Source organism: Myotis daubentonii, chromosome 1, assembly GCF_963259705.1.
Source record: "Myotis daubentonii chromosome 1, mMyoDau2.1, whole genome shotgun sequence".
NCBI classification, from domain to species: domain Eukaryota; kingdom Metazoa; phylum Chordata; class Mammalia; order Chiroptera; family Vespertilionidae; genus Myotis; species Myotis daubentonii.
In genome coordinates this window covers 9,496,010-9,514,312 of record NC_081840.1, presented here as the reverse complement: position 1 = coordinate 9,514,312, position 18,303 = coordinate 9,496,010, and the positions used below count along the sequence as shown (strand labels likewise).

Here is an 18,303-nt window from a genome sequence, read left to right as displayed (position 1 = left end):
GACCAAGAGCCATGAGCAAGCCCCCATGCTAACTGTGAAACAGTAAGATGCACACATGTGACGTGCGTATCTATGAAACTCTGGGACTTTACTCAAGGTTTACTCACTACCACAGCCAAGGAAATATACCTTTGCAATGCTCTCTTTTCAAACAGCACTTTGTTTGCTTAGCAAAAGATCCCCCCACCTTAACATTTCACACCATCACTCCCCGCCCCCTCCCTCACCTCCTGAGTCCCCACACCGCCTGAGCCCCCACCTGGGAGCCTCCTCCTCCCCCACCTCCTCCTCATCTCATCCCCCCACCCCCAATACCCTGCCTGGATCCAGATGCTTTGCCCTCCCTGCTCAGGGGTGAGGCGGGCAGCCACACTCCTGGAGCCTGGGCAGGTCAGGCTCTCTAGGACCTAAGTCACTCACAGAGGCCTCCCGGACAACTCTAGCCAGCGTGTCCCTATCTCCTTCACAATCTCCCACTGCACATTTCCGGACAAAACCAGAAACGGAGTCACTGACCACATCCCTTTACACATACCTGCTGGACCAGCCCGGTAGTGTCTTGTGCTGGCTCATCCAGACGGGGGTGGGGAGGGGGTGGCTAGGGCCCCAGATGCTAACTGAGTCTGCCTAGTTTGTTTTTCTTTCTTGAATTTAAATTCTTTATTGTTGAAAGTATTACATATGTCTCCCTTTTTCCCCCCATTGACCTCTCCCCGGCTGCTCCCACCCCCAGCACATGCCCTCACCCCGCTACTGCCTGTGTCCATTGGTTACACTGATAGGCATGCATACAAGCCCTTTGGTTGGTCTCTTACCTGCCTCCCCTGCCTTCCCTCTGAGGTTTGACGGTCTAGTTTATTTTCTTGAACATGTCTAGCTTGCTTCTCTATGGGGCATTGATTGGAAAGCATGGAACACATGCTGTAGAAACTACCCCTAGTTGTGCACTCAGCAGTAAGCCCTAAGTGTATAGGAAGTGATCTGGGTTCACTCCTGTGCTCCCCCCACAGGGGCGTGGCAGAGCCCCTGGCCAGACATAGCGGGGATGGGGGGAGGATGGCCCAGACCTCCCTTTGGCATTCTGGCGGGGAGTCTCCATGTGCAGTCTGTGCTCCTGCTGGTGTGGCATCAGGGCCGGGGCGCCCATTGTAATGAGCTCACAGTCCCTCCGCCTGCAACTTACCACAGCTCCCCGGACACCCCCCCCGCCCCCCCCCCCGCCCCCCCAGCGGTAAGCTTCCCTGGCCAGCTCTCCTCCAATGACAGTTTTGCCCCTGATTTGAGACAGCAGAGCTCCGTGTCACGGGATTTTGATAGGATTGCACCCTGCATTTTTGAAACCTTGGTGGCTAGAAGCGAGAAACGTCACCGGTAAAGCAGCCGGCACTCTCTGACTCATGTGGGGGAGACACGAACGTGCCTTCGGTTTTGTAATAGGAATGGAGTTCTGCGCCAGCGCGGGGCCTCTGAGGCGTGGCTGTGGAACGAGTTGTCTTCGCTGTGGGCAGAAGTTTATGGGGAGATGATTAAGCTGTTTGGGGAAAAGGCTCAGACCCGGCGGAGCCCAGAGAAGCCAGAGAGTCGGGGTCCGAGCTCTGGAGTGAGGCGTCTCAAGGCCCCTCTGCAGGGAGAGGCAAGCCCAAGGCCGTGCAGCAGGGGCCACGGTGTAAGGGAAGCCAGGAGAAGGCGCCGTAGCAGGGGCCGCCCAGGGACCACTGGCGCCCTGAGTTCTAGGATCCAGTTTTGATGCTTTTCCACAATATGGTTCCTGCTCAGGCCTTCAGTCAAGTTCTGTTCAGGTTTGTCCTGGTCTTGGCTGTGCTTTGGGGAAGGGGCTGTGTCCACGTGGGGAGTGGCGTGGCTGCAACCTGGAGAAGCTGGTTACCGGGGGGCAAGAGGTGACCTCGTCCTTGCACGGTGGGGGGGAGATGGGCTGGGGTCTCCACCAGGATAGACTCGGGGGCATGTGAGCATCCCTGGGCATTTCAAGGAATGCGGGGTTGGGGGGATCCAGGTAGACAGTGTCCGGGATGCTCTGTGGGTGTTCAGGGGCAGGAGCATTAAGGAGCCCACGCCCCACACCCCTGCTGGTGGGGCTTGAAGGCAAGCAAACCAGCTAAGGGGGTCAGGACTCCTTAGCCCCCTGCCTGTCCCCTGGCCAAGTGGACCTCCCTCAGCTGGGCCAGGCCGTTCCCTGCACAGGCCCTGCTGACCTCCAGCCCTACCTCGTCCAGCCCCTGGCGTTCTTCTACTTCCTACCCATTCTGTGTGGGCCCCATGGGCTCCACAATGAGGTCAAACTCTCAGATTCAAAAGGCCACAGCTCTGGGCAGGAAGGAGAAGATGTGGCTTAACTGCAGGTCACATCAACTCGATCTCTGTCAGCAATGTGATGTCCTAGCCCCCAAAACAGTGCCTCCACAGAAGCACAGCGAGGTAGATCAATGGTCCCCTTCTCCTTGGTGCAGGTCAGGCAGACTGAGTCCCACTTCCAACCCAAGCATCGCCTTTGAAGAAGTGGGTTTTATAGGAAGGTAAGCGTTTAAACGCTATTCCGTGGAAGTGGTTTGAAGAGCTGTCTGTCAGAGACTAACAGGACGCTCCCCAATTCCGCTTTCTCTGCCTGCGTACATAGGAAAACTACATTTCCCAGCCTCCTTTGCAGTTAGCTTGGGGCCCTGTGACTGGGATCTGGCCAATGGAATGTGAGTAGCAGAGATATCAACCACTTCCAGACTTGGCCATCAACCCCCTGTGAGATCCTATTTGTGCATCTTCCCCTACCTGTGTGGATGAAAGGGAAGACCACCCCCACCCCCACCCCCACCCCCTCCACCCCCCATCCCCCAAAGACCCTGGAACCTCTTGATATAACCTGAATCACTGCCATCACTCGGGAATACCCTGTCAGGAAGCAGCCGCTCATGACTTCGCAGGAACCAGGGATAAACTTTTGTTTTAAGGCACCGTGGTTTGGCAGGTAAGCACTGCTATTAATCCAGCCTTGTCTAACGCACGCTTGGCTTAACACACTGCCTGTAGGGTCACGTGGCTCCAGACGCCAGAACTAAGGCCAGTGGGGAAAGAGGTTCCACTTTGCCTCATCAGATTTTCTTCCCAACCTTGGAGTGACTTGCTTTGGGTGGTAGCAAATTAGTGTCATGGGTGGTATTTGTTGAAAAATTGGACCATCATTTTGGGGGACATACATGGGATAATTCATCGGTACATCCCAGCACTGATATTAATGTCTGATCTCATAGGGCCCTTCTGTTGAGTTGAAGCAGATGGACTTGAAGTCCCACCATTTCCCCAGAGCACTGGGCACCATTGTGACCCCCGGGAGATGGCCGCCAAAGACCGTTGTCTGGCCAGATGAGGTCCTGGAGACTGCGGGACCACCAGCTGTAAGCAGCAGTTTTTTCTGAAAAGCACTGACCCAAGCTGGCCCGATTCTGGCTCTCCCTGGGTTGTACCGGTCAGAGGACAGCAGCAGATGGGGGTGTATTCTGTGCTGGAAACGTCTCCCACCCTTGTCTGGCCACCCTGCAGACCACTGTGCGTAAACAGGAAGATGAGCCTCCCCTTGCTCAGCATCTGGTGAAACAGGAAGTGGCTGGCTTCTGCCACCTCCAGTCCATACCAGCTGGACCTTTCCCTCCGCCCATTCTCTCAGGAGAGAAAGGAATCCTGAGCGACCACCATGTCCTCTGTCTGTTTGGAAGAAGGACTGACTCTTCCAAAAACACTTCAGGACTCCGGGAATCTGACCCCGAGAGGGATTAAGTGACTAAAACTGAATGTACATGTTAATGGGATGAGTTAATCCTCGGTAATAAACACGGAGCCGGCCCCTACGGAGATGGTGCTCTGGCCTGGCCAACGGATGTGTCTTCCCCACCACACCCGGAGCGGAGGAGGACAGCCCGCGAGATGGAGATGACTCCAACAGGCCGTTCTGCTTTGTAACCTTCCCCAGTGCGGGGCGGCCGGTCTGACCAGCCCTCCTCTCCGCGGGGGGCAGCTCTCAGCAGGGGTCAGGGGTCCAAAGACAGAGGAGTGATATTCTCCAACCACAGGGCTGGGCTCTGTCCGCAAAGGGTGAGTCCCAGAGTGGATTTGCAACAAGTGCTGAAGGGCCAAAGACATGGATCTCAAGAGCAGGGAGGGAAGACCTACTTCACTTGAGGGCTCCATCCTCCCTGGACACTGCGGGGTGATCAAGGGCAACTCCCCCAATTGCCTTGTTCACGTTCCCTGTGAGCAAGTCAATCCCCCGACCTTCCCGACTCCACTGGGTGTTTCAAGGCCCCTCTAGACCCTCCTGGTGTTAGGAGACCCCCCCTTCCCCACAAGGACTGCAGCACACGCCAGCTGGGGCTGGTTATTGTTTTATTTGCAGACTCACAGTTGCTACATAAATCAATTGCGCAGCCCAACACACACATACTTGGCATAAAAGAGAGGACGATATGAAAACACAACTCTTGATAGTAAATAGAATCGCCCTCAGCTCTCCCTAGTCCATCCTGGTGGGAACACTGGTGTTTAAGGTCAAAATATGGAATGAGGAGGCATGGAGGGCTCAGCCGGTGCCATGGCCCCAGTAGGATCCCGGGCTGGGGCGGGCGGGCTTTTCTTGGTTGTGTGGCCATTTCAGCCACCTTCAGACCTTCAGGAAGGGGAAGAGAACCCTCCATAAGGAGCTGGGGCAGGTGCTGCCCAGTCAAAGCCAAGTGTAGCCCTGGGACCCCACTTCCCTAGGGCATCCCTGGCAAATAGAGGGGTGGGGATGTGGGGAGAAAGATCGAAGACGTTCTTCCTGGCCCTGCCTTTAGCAGATTCCACAGTTGTTCTACTGGCACCAGCTTCCATCTCCCCAGCCCTCGTCCCTCCCCAGACTTGAGCCCACCTGTCCCCTTGTGTGTGAGGGACTCAAATCCCAGGGACGCGAGAGCTGGCCCCAGCCATCGACCAGGCCACCTGAAGGGCTAGCATGTCTGTTAAAGTGGGCAGGTCCCTGGAGCAGGAGTAAGCTCTCTGGTCCTTGGTATGAGTGCCAGGGCAGGGGCTCCACATGCCTGGCAGAGCTGCAGGGGCGCTGAGCCTTCCAGGACAGGGCGGAAGGTGGCGGTCAGCACCCTGGGCGACATGTGGCCCACGGGCCCACTCTCACGCTCCAGGTGGCTGAGGTGGGTGATCTGGCCGAGCCGTGCAGGACAACAAAGGAGGCGAGGGGAGCCCAGGGACACCTCCTCTCTCCGTTACAGAGACTGAGAGATGCCAGAGAATGCATCTGTTTTGTTTTGTTGTATCTGAGAATTAGACAGTCCCTTGTGGGTGTGGCAAGGGGCGGAGGCAGAGGCCGGGGTGGGCGTGGGGGACACTGCCAATAGTCACGTGACCCTAGCCTCAGGGTCTTGGCACACAGCTGTCATGGAGACCCTGGCATTTTAAACATGGACACACACACACACACACCCAGGGCTGGTGCTCCTGGGCAGATGGAAACAACACTGAAGCGGAGGAATCCGTGTGGGGAACGTGATTAGACGCCGGGGCTTTAGGCCTCTGTCCTGACACGTGTGCTTCAGGGCTGTTTAAAGGGCCACAGACATCGGACTGGGAGCCCCAAGTCCGGTTTTCCATCAGCCCTGGAGCTTGGGGCACCTGCTCGGCTCTCCCTACTCAATGGTGTGCTGGGGTCTCCGCTCTGTGTGCCACTTCTGCACTGTCCCCTGTGCACACTACCAGCACCCCAGATGCTTCCCCCCATTCCTGCTCCCCTCCAGCCTCCTGGCCCCACTCCTCTTCCTTCCGAGCCCCTTGTGGGCGGGGCTAGTGTTCATGATGACAGTGCAGCTTTGCTCACCTCCTTGGATGACACCGTTCGTTTGGACAGGAGCCCTCTATGGCAGCAACGGCACTGGAAGGCCCTGGCCGGCGTACACCTAGTCCCCACCCTCCTCTCCCAACGCCCCTCTATGCACGTCCTCTCACCCTGCACTCCCCCACCCCGCTTCTCTTTGAAAACCTCCTGCAGGTGACAGTTCACCTTCTTCCTCCCGCCATCAGCCCCGCCTGCAACAGAAGACAGGACTGCCCGGGCTCACCCCATCGGGCTCAGCAATGCACGCTCCCTGGAACAGAGAGGCCTTGCCCCGGCAGAAAGAGGCGCCCGCGCTTGGCAAAGCGTCGCCAGCCGGCCAGCAGGCTCAGACCTCACTTCACCCCACACCTGGGTGCCTCTGGCTAGGCCAGCCCGGCGGGGGGCAGCCCTTCCCCTGTAGGCGAGTTAGGGGTCTGGAAGGTCGACTGGAGCTTCCGTAACAACTCGGGCTCCTCGCTTTTCACCCCGGAGGCCTCGGGGGTGGCCAGCGGGTAGGCCTCCCGGGGCCCGCGGGTCCTGGAGCAGGTGAGGAGGGCGCGGCAGGCGGCGCGCAGGCGGGCCATGTCCCGGTGGGTGGTCTCGCTGACGAAGCAGTACAGCACGGGGTCGGCCACGCAGTTGAAGGCGGTGAGCAGCAGGGAGAAGTGGTAGGCGTTGAAGGCGCTCTGGGCGAACTGGCAGCTGGACTCCCAGAGGCTGCGCACGAGCAGCAGCACGTGGTAGGGCAGGAAGCAGGCCAGGAAGATGACCACGGTGCTGAGCACCAGCCGCCGGATCTGGTCCTTGCGGCTCTGCTGGGTGCCGTGGCTGCGGCGCACGGCCCGCAGGATGCCCCGGTAGGCGGCCAGCAGCAGGCAGAGCGGGAAGAGGAAGCCCACCAGGAAGCGGTAGCAGTTGATGCGGCGCTGCCAGGGCTCCAGCGGGTAGTGCTCGAAGCAGACGCGGTGCTGGTCCTCGTCCTCCACCAGCTCCGTGTGCAGCAGGAAGTACACGCTGGCCAGCAGCTCCTTGGCCCAGATGGCCACGCTGACGCCCACGGCCGCCCTCAGGGTGCGGAACCGGTGGAAGCGGAAGGGATGGGCCACGGCCAGGTAGCGGTCGATGGAGATGCAGCAGAGGAAGCCCACGCTGATGTAGATGTTCTCGTAGAGCAGGATGCCGCACACCTGGCAGGACAGGTCGCTGTACGGCCAGTTGTCGTGCTGCAGCACGTACTGCAGCCAGAAGGGCAGCGAGCAGATGTAGAAGAGGTCGGCCACGGTCAGGTTGAACAGGTACACGCCCAGCTCGTTCCGCGCCTTGATCTGCAGGTAGCCGAAGTAGAGGGACAGGCAGTTGGCCGGGAAGCCCACCACCAGCACGGTGACGTAGACCACGGGGGCCAGCGTCTGGTGGATGGTGTGGTCGATGGTACAGTTCGGGCGGGCGGTGTCCGCAGTGATGTTCCCCATCTTCGGGCCGGCGGGGGCCTCACCCCTCCTGGCTCAGGAAGTGGGCCTCTCTGCCGCCATGGCCTTCACAGGCTGCCCCTCCTTGGCGGCGGGTGAGCTTCTGAAAGTCAAAGGCGGCAAAGGCTTAGAAGAAGAGCGGCTGACATGTATAAAGCACCGACTGTGTGTCAGGCGCCGTTCTAAGTGCCTCACTTAATCTAGAGCAGCGGTTCCTAACCTGTGGGTCGCGACCCCTTTGGCGGTCGAACGACCCTTTCACAGGGGTCGCCTAAGACCATCCTGCCTATCAGATATTTACATGACGATTCATAACAGCAGCAACATGACAGTGATGAAGTAGCAACGAAAATAATTTTATGGTTGGGTCACAGCATGAGGAACTGTATTTAAAGGGCCAGAAGGTTGAGAACCACTGCTCTACAGGATGATCCAGCCAACCGGCTCCACCTCCACTAGGACCTCTGAACGCGGTTTATGTCTCCCCACCCTCCTTCCCCGGCTGGTCCCTTATTTATGCTCCTGATCACCACGGCACAGCCCATCCTGAGCCCAGCTCTCCAGGGAACAGCAAGGGAACAGCCACTATCTTCCTGCCTGCTCACAGGAATGGACCAGGTCAGTCACCATGGAGGCCACCGCCCCTCCTGGGGACCTCTCCAGGCAGCACGGGTGCGGCCCGGCCTTGCCCGCATCCCACCGTGCTCTGGCAGGAAGCGAAGGCTGAGCTTCCCTGAGCACTGCCTGGATGCCTGGGTGTTTGTCAGTGGGTGCTGGCCCTCCTCGCTTCCACGGAGCTTGGGGACCCACATGGGAGACAGCGCAGGACCAGGCACTGACAGACATGAGCTCCAGGCCAAGGTCAGCCGCTGACAAGTCATATACAGTGGGGCCTTGACTTACGAGTGTCCCGACTAACGAGTTTTTCGAGATACGAGTCGTCTCTCGGTCGATTTTTTGCTTTGAGTTGCGAGCTAAAATTCGGGTTACGAGCCAGCTTCAGATACCCCACCGCTAGCTGGCGCAGCGAACAGCACAGTGAACGCCACAACATCAGCCCAGCATCACGTGTCTCACTCGCTCACTTTTTTGACATACGAGTAATTTGAGTTACGAGCTCCGTCACGGAACGAATTAAACTCGTAAGTCAAGGCCCCACTGTACCCTTTCTGAGCCTCAGTTTCCTCCTCTGTAACGTGAGGATAGAGACGCCTGCCCTCGGGATCAGGACGAGGGCCACAGAAGATGACGGATGTCAGAGTGCGTGGCGCTGTTTTTCTTGCAGCCAAGCGGCGGAGTCGGAGTCGTACATTAGCGAAAAGTTCCTGAGAACTTAAAGAAAACCCTGCATATACAAATACATTTGAATAAGATAGAACAACATTTTTTGTTGTAAGCCTACTTTATAAATCAACATATCAAAGCCAAAGCTCTGAGCTTCTCTATTGATTTAACACTTCTGGTTCAGATGAGAAGTCTGGCTGTGTCTAAATCAGCATCTTTTTCAACCTTTGTTCCCCCCACAATTACCCTCCCAAGGAGCCCTTTTAGACGCGTCCCCCGACACCCCAGCTCCATGAAATGGTGATACCTCAGGTATACTGCATATCTGCGTATGTGCCCTTTGGGGGGGTGACAAATCATTTAATACCTAAGACTAATAATCATTTAATATCTACTTTTTTTTCACCCCACCCAAGAACCAGCCTGCACCCCCCACCCCCCTTGAGAATGCATGGTCTACACCAGGGGTCCCCAAACTACGGCCCGCGGGCCACATGCAAATACAAATATTGTATTTGTTCCCGTTTTGGTTTCTTACTTCAAAATAAGATATGTGCAGTGCGCATAGGAATTTGTTCATAGTTTTTTTTTAAAACTATAGTCCGGCCCTCCAACGGTCTGAGGGACAGTGAACTGGCCCCTTGTTTAAAAAGTTTGAGGACCCCTGGTCTACACGGTTGCAGATGCTGCATGAGAGGCCTGAATGAGGTGGTGTGGCGGCACCAGCAGATCATCCCTGCCCTTTGCTCTCTCTTCACCATAGTCAAGACCAGAAGAGAATCCCCTCAGCATTCAGGACCCACATCTCATCACCTGCCAACCAGGGCCCCTCCCCCTACAACCTGTGGCCTGTCTTGGCTCCCACAGGCCCTGTGGCCCCTGAGCCAGAGGAAGTGGGTACAGTGTGCTGGGGAGGGGCTCAGACACATCAGTCCAGCAGTTCCCTGTCTGGGGTTCTGGGGTTCCCCAGAAAGCAAATGCTCAATCTTATACACATACTAGAGGCCCGGTGCATGAAATTCGTGCACTGGGATTGGGGGGGGGGTTCCCTCTGCCTGGCCTGCGCCCTCTCACAGTCCGGGAGCTCTTGGGGGGATGTCCAACCACCTCCATAAGCAGGCAGTTGAACATCCCTCTCATAGTCAAGGATCCCTCACTCCTTACTACCCGCCTGCTCGCTGATCCTTAGCGCTGCCGCGAAGGTGGGAGAGGCTCTCACCACCTCTGCTACGCTCGCCAGCTGTGAGCCCGGCTTCTGGCTGAGTGGCGCTCCCCTGTGGGAGCGCACTGACCACCAGGGGGCAGCTCCTGCACTGAGCCTCTGGCCCCCGGTGGTCAGTGCATATTATAGTGACCAGTCATTCTGGTCGTTCCGCCATAATGGTCACTTAGGCTTTTATTATGTAGATAAGTGTGTGCATTTTTCCTGGGAAGAGGGCCTGTAACTTTCATAAGCGTCTCTAAAACAGGCAGGAGATGGGCCTGGTTGGTCCAAAGCTGCCGCCTTCTCACCTCTACCCGCCATGGTTCTCTCCATAGCCAAGCCCACACCACCAACTCTCCCACTCTGCCCCCCACCGTTATCACTCAACACCTATAATGAAGACCAGATCCTCCTCCTCCTCATTGCTTAAACCCACTGATCCGTTTCTTATCACACCTATGGCAGGACCCAAATTCCTTATGGAACCTACAAGGCCCAACAGGATCTGACTCCAGCTCCCTGCACCTGGCCCATCACAGCACTTCTAGCCACACCGGCCAGCTTTCTGTGCCTCAGCCCCCAGCCTGGCTCCTGGCCTTGGCACCAGCCGTGGCCTCTCCTAGAGCACTCCACCCACCCCCACCACCCCCCTCTACCTCCACCTCAGGGCTGGCTCCTTTGCTGCCAGATCTCAGCTTAAAGGCCACCTCGTCCTCCTCATGAGGCATTCCCTGACCACCCTGCTTAAAGCAGCCCCCTCCCCAGTCACCATCACACCATCCTATTCGACTGCTCCAGAGCGCCCATCGATATCTGAGATTGTTCTCGTTTATTGACTTGTCTGCTTATTGATGATCCGTCTCCTCCACGAGAATGTAAATTCCAAGCGGGCAGAAGCCTTGTGGACCTCGAATGGTGCCTGGCATCTCACAGGCACTCATGAACACTTCTGGGAGGAATGAGTGAATGCTACCTCCCCATTTCACAGGTGGGGAAACTGAGGTCCCAACGGAGAAGTGGCTTGCCCAAAGCCAGCCTGAGGAAGGAAGTGTTGGTGTTCTTGCTCCATGTCTCCCCTCCAGTACCCAACTGAGACTCACCCCCAACCTCTCAGTCCCCAGAAGACCGGGGCCCCCAGGCAGGCTCACCTCCCTGTCCCCTCCTCTCCAGGACACAAGGCCTGGCATTTCAGTGATGCTGGTGGAGGGGGTGTTCCCTGCTGTCACTGTGTTTCATTGTGGGTAAGTGTGCTTAACATGAAGTTTACCATGTTGGCCATTCTTCAGTTAACTGTTCTCTGGCATGAAGCACATTCACGTTGTTGTGCAACCGTCACCACCATCCATCTCCAGAATTCTTCATCTGCCCCAACTGGAAAACTCTGTCCCCATTTACACTAGCTCCCCACTCCCCTGTCGTCCCCCGCACCCCCGGCCCCTGGAACCCCCCATTCTACTTGCTGTCTCTAGGAATTTGACTATTCTAGGTCCCGCATACAAACGGAGTCGGACAGTTTCTGTCTTTTGTGTGACCGGCCTATTTAACTTCGCATAAGGTCCTCAAGGCTCGCCCATGCTGTAACGTGCCGGAAGGTCCTTCCTTGTTAAGGCTGAGGGCTACTCTGCTCTATGCGTGTACTGCGTTTTGTTTTCTCATTCACTTATCAATGAGCAGGTGGGTGGTATCTACCTTTTGGCTGTTGCGAATAATGCTGCCGTGAACATGGGTGTGCAGGTATCTGTGTGCATCCCTGCTTTCTGTTTTAGGGGCATACACCACACGTGGAATCGCAGGACCACATGGTAACTCCATTTTTAACCTTCTGAGGAACCGTCGTTCTGTTTTCCGCAGCGGCCGCACCATGCTGCATTCCTCCCACCAGTGCCCAGGCTTTGCTTGTTTTCTTTTTTGCTGTTTGCATTTTTGTTTTGTTTCCATGTTCTGATGGTGAGAGGAGGGGAGAAGGGGCAGCTGAGACTTGTGACCCCTAAGCTCTGCCCACAGCCCAGCGGAGTCAGAATCAGGCCCTCCTTGCCCTCCCTGCGCCAGCTCTCCTGTCCGTGGATCCCAACCCCGCACCTGTGGGGCCGAAGCGTCCACGGGGCCTCGCTATGAGGAAGTGCACAGCAGCGCAGGCGCCCCCCTCCACCCCCCGCCGCCTCTCCCCACCCCAGGACCTCAGGTTCCCCCCAGTCCAGATGCAATCCACCCACAGGAAGCTAACATCCATTCATAAACAGGCCCTCCCAAGCCAATAAGACAGGGCCCATGAGCCACCGCGAGAACACGCCCTGGCAGGTCTCAACAATCCCCTGAGAGTCACCAGGCCCAAAGCCTGGTGTTTACCGTGTGAGCGAGTATATGCAGGGGGTGGGCCGGGACAACCACTCGCGGCTTCCCTTTCCTTACTGAGTGCATTCTGGCTCCCAAGGTCACAAAGAGTCAAGCCTGCAGGGCAAGGAAACATGGACTCTGTAAAGCACCTCCTACGTTCACTTTGGAACAAAAAAGGGTTCTGACATTCTAGACAGGGGTTCAGACCCTGGTGCCTGAGTCACCGGAGGATCTGCCGCCGCAGATGACTGAACCACAACGTGAGGTTCTGACCCCGAGCGTCTGAGCCTGAGCCGGGGCCGGAGAACCAGCCACAAGCTCCCAGGTGCCGCGGGTGCTGCGGCCCGTGAGCCACACTTTGAGGAGCCAGGGACCCACAGGTCCAGAAAGTCTGGGGTTTGCTCCTGACCGAGTGTTCGACACGAGGTCCCAGGCTGGGGAGCGCAGGCGGCTGGAAGGGGAACTGGAGACCGGGCAGCCCCGTGGTCAGCGCCAGGACACAGCCTTTGGGAGCTCAGCAGCCTGACGCCGGCTTTTCAAATGTGGCGACTGCATCTGTATCTCAAACCAAAGTGACTGGGCTTACACTTCATATTTGCAAAATCTTTTGCCGTCCCCAGAGCCTTTCACATCTGCCCTCTTGCCCGATCTTCACAACAGCCTCGTCAAGTCCCCCGTGTTAGGGACAAGGAAACTGAGGCTCCAGGAGAGGGAGTGGCTTGCCCAAGAGCCCAGCGCCTCTGCGTTTCCTTAGACAAGTATCTGTGGAGCATCTGCAATGTCCTCGGCACCAGACCAGACACGGGACTGAGGGATAAGGAAGACATGGCTCCCGCCCTCAGGGCGCCTCCAATCTCCTAAGATTCCAGGAAGGCCACTTGCAGGAAGGACTGCACCGCAGGCCATGGGCGGCGGGCTTACTGCACGTCCCTCCCACTCACATTCACTGCTGGTCTGTGCTTGGCACTCTGCCCACTCTTGTGGGATGACAGCTCCTCCACAGTTTCAGCCCCTCTGCACTCTCAGGGCGCGCAGACCGCACCACCCTCCCCAGCTTCCTGCCACCACACAGGACGTGCTCAGCGAGGCCTGCCCGCCTGCTTCTCCACTGGTCTGCTGCCTGCCCAGTCACTCAGGGTGGATGGCTGGCCTTCAGCTTCTCCCCTCACCCCCACCCACAGCATCCACTCCATTACCCAGTTCTACCATTTTCAACTCTTAAATGTTTCCACATCCGTCTCCTCTTTAGCTCCCCGACCAGTGCCCCGATGGGCGTGGTCAAGGCCTCCGCCCCAGAATCAGTTCCATGGCATCTCACCACCCTCAAAGCCATCCTCTAACACCCAAATCTAACCTAGTGCCTCCTGCTTTGAACCCTTGAATGGCTTTCAAATCGTCTACCTGTTCATCATCCGTCCATCCACCCACCCACTCTCCCATTCACTTATTCATGCACACAACAAATACTTACTGCGTATCTATTATATGGAGGGCACTGCACTGAACACTGGCTCCTAGGGTAACTCAAGTTGCTTTGTCCCCCAGGTGCGGGGGGGGGGGGGGTAGCGGGCGGGGGGAGATAAACGAGCCAGCTCCTAAGAGAGAAGAGGATTTTAAGGGAGCTCGTTAGAGGGGACCTAACCCAGCCAGAAAAGCCTTCCTGAGGAGCAAGTTATGCTGAGACCAGGAGAAGGGGAAGGGCTGCCTGAGCAGACAGGCGTTTCTGCTGTAGACACATGTGTGCAACAGATCAAATCCAAGAGAGAGAGAATGGGCTCCTCCAGGGAACTGAAAGTAGCTTGGCATGACTGGATCTAGGCCTAAAGGGGGGGCATGGTCAGAGAGGAGATAAGAAGAAGCTGTGGTAACTAACAATTAATTAGAAGGGAGGTGGGGAACAGTCAGGGACAAATCTGAGGTGTTCCTGACTCTGAGTGATTAGTCCTTATTAGCTCCAAAAACATTATTTTTTAGATGGATAACTGGGTGGGCGGATGGGTAAATGGATGGGCAGATACATGGATGAGAGGTAAATGGATAGATGTGAGTGAATGAGTGGATAGATGGATGAATGGGTGGGTGGGTAGATGGCTGGGTAGATGGGTAAATGCATGAGCAGATGAATGAATGAGGTGTAGATGGGTGGACAGATGAATGAATGGATGAGTGTATAAATGGCTGGGTATGTGAATGGCTAGATGGGTGATGGGTACATGGATAGATGGATTAGTGAGTGGGTAGAGAGATAGATGAATGGGTTGGTAGATGGGTAGATGGCTAGGGTGGGGAGGTGGTTGAGGTTGGGTGCTGGGACAGTGGGGTTTTCATTTATAGAAACAGAAAGGTGACAAGGAGGAATGACTGTAGCCTTGTTTCCAATCTGGCACCTGCTCAAGCTGCCTGAGCTGTTCAGAGGGTCCTGCTCTTCCACCCAGGCCTTGTCACAGCCAGTCCTCCCTTCCACCAGTGCCCGAGGACAGACAGACACCACACTACGCTTAGTTTCTACCCCAGGTGGAAACGACACCTTGCCCGTAGCGTCCCTTCTCTGCCTGGTCTCCATAGGAATCTTACCCCTCAAAAATCAACACACAGCGGATGCAAAAGTGTTCTGTAAGCGAAAAGATGCAGATGGGACAGAAGAGCCAACCCCTATCCTCTGAGAGCCCTCCACCTGCTAGGCACCTCTCTTCCAATGCCATTCTCATCAGTGCCCATTTTACAGATGAAGAAAACACAACTGAGGCTGGGAGAGGGATGAGCCAACCTGCTCAGGATTCCACCGTTACCTGAACTCAGGCTGGCCCGCATTGTCCTTTACGCCACGCTCTCTTCCTGTTTGTCTTTATGGCACTGAGCAGCCACCCTCCTCCTCCAGGCCTTGCCAGGCTCCAGTCCTTATAGCTGCCACCAGGAGGGCCACCAGGCTTGGCCCCAGGCCAGCCCCTGCGCCTGGAGGATGCTCTGCCAGGTCACCCATGCCCTCAGCACCCATTGAAGAAAACCTGTGTGTCCAGTCGTGCTTCCCCAAGTGGAGGGGGCGGGGCAAAGACGCAGAGCAAGGAGCTACAGCATCTGTTCACACAGTTATCATCCAGCTACGGAGCAGACATCACACACAGGCAACCCAACACCTACATGCAAACCTGTAGACAAATGCTCATCAGCATAGAGGGGTCTCCGAGGACTTTAATGACCAGGAGAACGTCAGCCCAGGACAGAAGGAAGGGCCCTTTGACGCAGGTAAGGACCGCTTGCACGTTCCAAGCCAGGAGGAGGGGCCGCGTGCGGGAGCACAGCTGGCACATAAACGTGATCTAGCCGGTCGCTTCCACGGGGTGCACACGGGCACACAGATCACTGCTCACCGTGCCAGGGTGGCCCTGCTCGCGGGAGCCCTGAGCCCACAGAGCAGGGAGTTTCCTGCAGACCCAATTTCTCTTCCTTTCTCTGCTCCAACCTCCACATTCTTTCAACAAGGTTGTTTCATTTCCTACAAGTGCCTGACTCAGAGGCTGTTGATATTTCCCTCTGGGGCGGGAATAGAACGCAGGCAGCGTTTTTCCTTAGCCCCCACCGCTTCCCACTCACTCCAGCAACAAGGCAGACTCTCATTTCTAACGCCTCGGAACTGTTTCCAAGTTCAATCCCATCTGGGCTCAGGAGGCTCGGACGGGCCTGGCGCCGCCAACCCATTTCACAGCACCCGAAGCCCAGAGAGGCTACAACACAGTCGCTCAAGTTCATACAGCAAGTCAGGGCGGTCTGAATCCAGAATCCAGGCATCGAGGCACAACTCCCTGCCTTTAAGCTCTCTGACCACAAACCACAGCAAGAGATGCACTTGACCTTGTAACCCAGCACACACATTCTACACACACACACGCACATGCACACACACACACGCATGCACACAGACACGAACTTCCCCAACGTAGTACTTACCCTACCGTCTGCGACGCCCTCTGATCAGGTCTCTTCTGTTTTGTTTCTCTAAATGCAGGTCATGAGCTACCAAACTGATTTCCTGACCCTCGAATGCTGACTGACCCCACCTGCTCAGCCTCCAGACCCCAGGGGGGCGGCTGCCTCAGCCAGGCGAGGGGCAGGCAGAGCGTGGCAGCGACAGGAAGCTGTCCCAGCGGGATCCCGGGTCCTCTGTGACTTGCTTCACGGCTGAGCTCTGCTCTCAAACCTCAAACAGCTGGGCTTTTTTCTGAGGCTCCGAGAAGGTCGGGGGAGGAGCCGCAAAAGCACCTTCCGGGGCCTGGTGGACCCCCCAGGCCGCCACCAGGACCCACACTCGCCCTCCAGGGATTTCCCGCAGACCACGCCTCCCAGCTCCGTCTAGAAAACCCCAGCTGGAGGCTGCCCCTTCCGGAGCTGAGGCAGAATCATGTGTCAGGCTGGCGGAGGCCCAGGAGCACTTGCCAGCCACAGGACCAGGGCGACGGGACTGCTCCCTCCACCTGCTCGGCCTGCTTCCCACACACCCCAGAGGCAGGGAGCAACCTTGCGGGGGGGGGGGGGGGGGTGTTAAGCCGGAATTAGGGACAGGGGACCTCGGGGGCTGGGGGGCATGCAGAAGTGGCTGCACTAATTCTACCCATCAACCCCCTTTGAGCACCTCTGGGATCCCAGGAGAGGAGACGCGGGCAGTGGAGCCCTGCGCCAGGGGTCCTCACTGAGCCGCCCAGGTGACTAGCATAGACCTCGGACCCCAGCGAGAACAACGGGACCACGCGGCAAGGATGGGGCAAGCAGACTGTTTCCACTCCCATGCCCAGGATGTCACTCTCCCGCCACCGGCAACCACCATCTGGGTCAGTGGGTCTCACGTCCCTGAGAGAATACTTGGGAGCTTATAACAAATAATACCAATGCCGGGCCCCACCCTGGGCGAAGGGAACCACACTCGCTGGAGATGCGGCGCCGGCACCGCTGTTTTAAAAGCTCTCTGGACAGCTCGGCGGGCAGCCAGGTGCAGAGGCACCGGGTCTGCGCCGGAGGCCGGCTGGACCCTGTTGTTCAGACCAGCGGGGCGAGCGCATTGGAGCAGGGCTCTGGGCCACCAGTGAGGCAGCGTTCATGTTTTTAAACAGCTGGGCCCCGGGTGGGGAGCAAGCACAGGGCTGGGCGTCACGGGGTGCTCTGGCTCTCGGGAGCATCTGCTAAGCTCTCCCGGCAGAGCGGCCCCACGGGCCCCTGGAGGCTCCCTGGCCCCGCCTCCTCCTCCTTCAGGTGGGGAAACTCCAGCCGGGCCAGGCAAAAGCTCCTGATCAGGGTCTTACAGCCAAACCACAGAGCGGTGATTCTAGGCCCCCCGCTGCCGACCTCAGAGCCACACTATTCTGGCGTGGCCTCCTCCCTCCTTGGAGCCCGGAAGCCCACGCCCACCATCCACGCAGGGTGTCCCTGAGGATGCTCGCGCCCCTGGCTCTGCTACGCGATTGTGGGACTCGTCTCCTCCAGACAGCAAATCGCGCTCGTCCTGTCGGGGACTGTACTGGCAGGGGTCCCAGGAACCCCCCTCTGCGGGCCCTCTCCAACGGTCTCCTACGTTAGTTACCGAGAAGGCTGCGCCTTGTTGTGGGGGGTCGGTGCACACAGACCAGACGCCATTTCTGAGTTGCGGCAGCGTGGCTGGCTCTCCCCTTCCCAGACGAGAGGACGGGTGGGTGAGGAGTGCAGGCTCCCCCGGGACACACGGCCCAAAGAGAGCACCCCTGGCTCTGCCTACAGGCAGCCCAGCCACCTGGACACGTGCACACAGGCCGTCTGTGCCGGGAAGACGCTGCTGACCCGGTGCCCGCCCCCTCCCCCAGGCTGCCCCAGTGTGCCCCACCGCATCTGGGATGGGAAGCCTTTCTCTCTCTCCGGGGCCAGGGACCCCCTTTCCCTCCCCACTGGGCCTCTGGGACTGCAGGTGGGAGGAAGCTGGCTTCAGCGTTAGTCACATCGCTGAGCCCACGTCCTCTGTGAAATGCCGCTCGGGGACAGGAAGAGCAGCCCGCGCTGTGACCTACTCTGGCGCTATGATTTCATCTTTGAATGAGAAACCGTGATGACACCGAGCATCAAGCTGTGGCCTGAGGGGCCTAGAGACCCAGAACCCCGATCCTCACAAACCTCTCCAGGTAAAC

The 18,303-nt window shown here is 57.5% G+C and overlaps 1 protein-coding gene across 6 annotated transcripts in view; it reads right to left on the bottom strand.

Annotated features, from left to right (window-relative positions):
* Positions 1-4,759: 4,759 nt before the first annotated feature.
* Positions 4,760-18,303, bottom strand: part of GPR68 (G protein-coupled receptor 68) — a 28,363-nt gene continuing 14,819 nt past the window's right edge. For 2 of the 6 annotated variants that reach the window (XM_059688095.1, XM_059688078.1), the window contains exon 2: positions 4,760-7,441. In XM_059688095.1, coding sequence (XP_059544078.1) covers positions 6,253-7,341 — 1,089 coding nt within the window. In that variant the 5' untranslated portion in view covers positions 7,342-7,441 and the 3' untranslated portion in view covers positions 4,760-6,252. Of the gene's footprint in view, positions 7,442-12,172; positions 12,227-14,949; positions 16,050-16,105; positions 16,525-18,303 lie in introns of those variants that run through there. The other 4 variants (XM_059688060.1, XM_059688069.1, XM_059688086.1 and 1 more) reach the window with 4 other exon arrangements.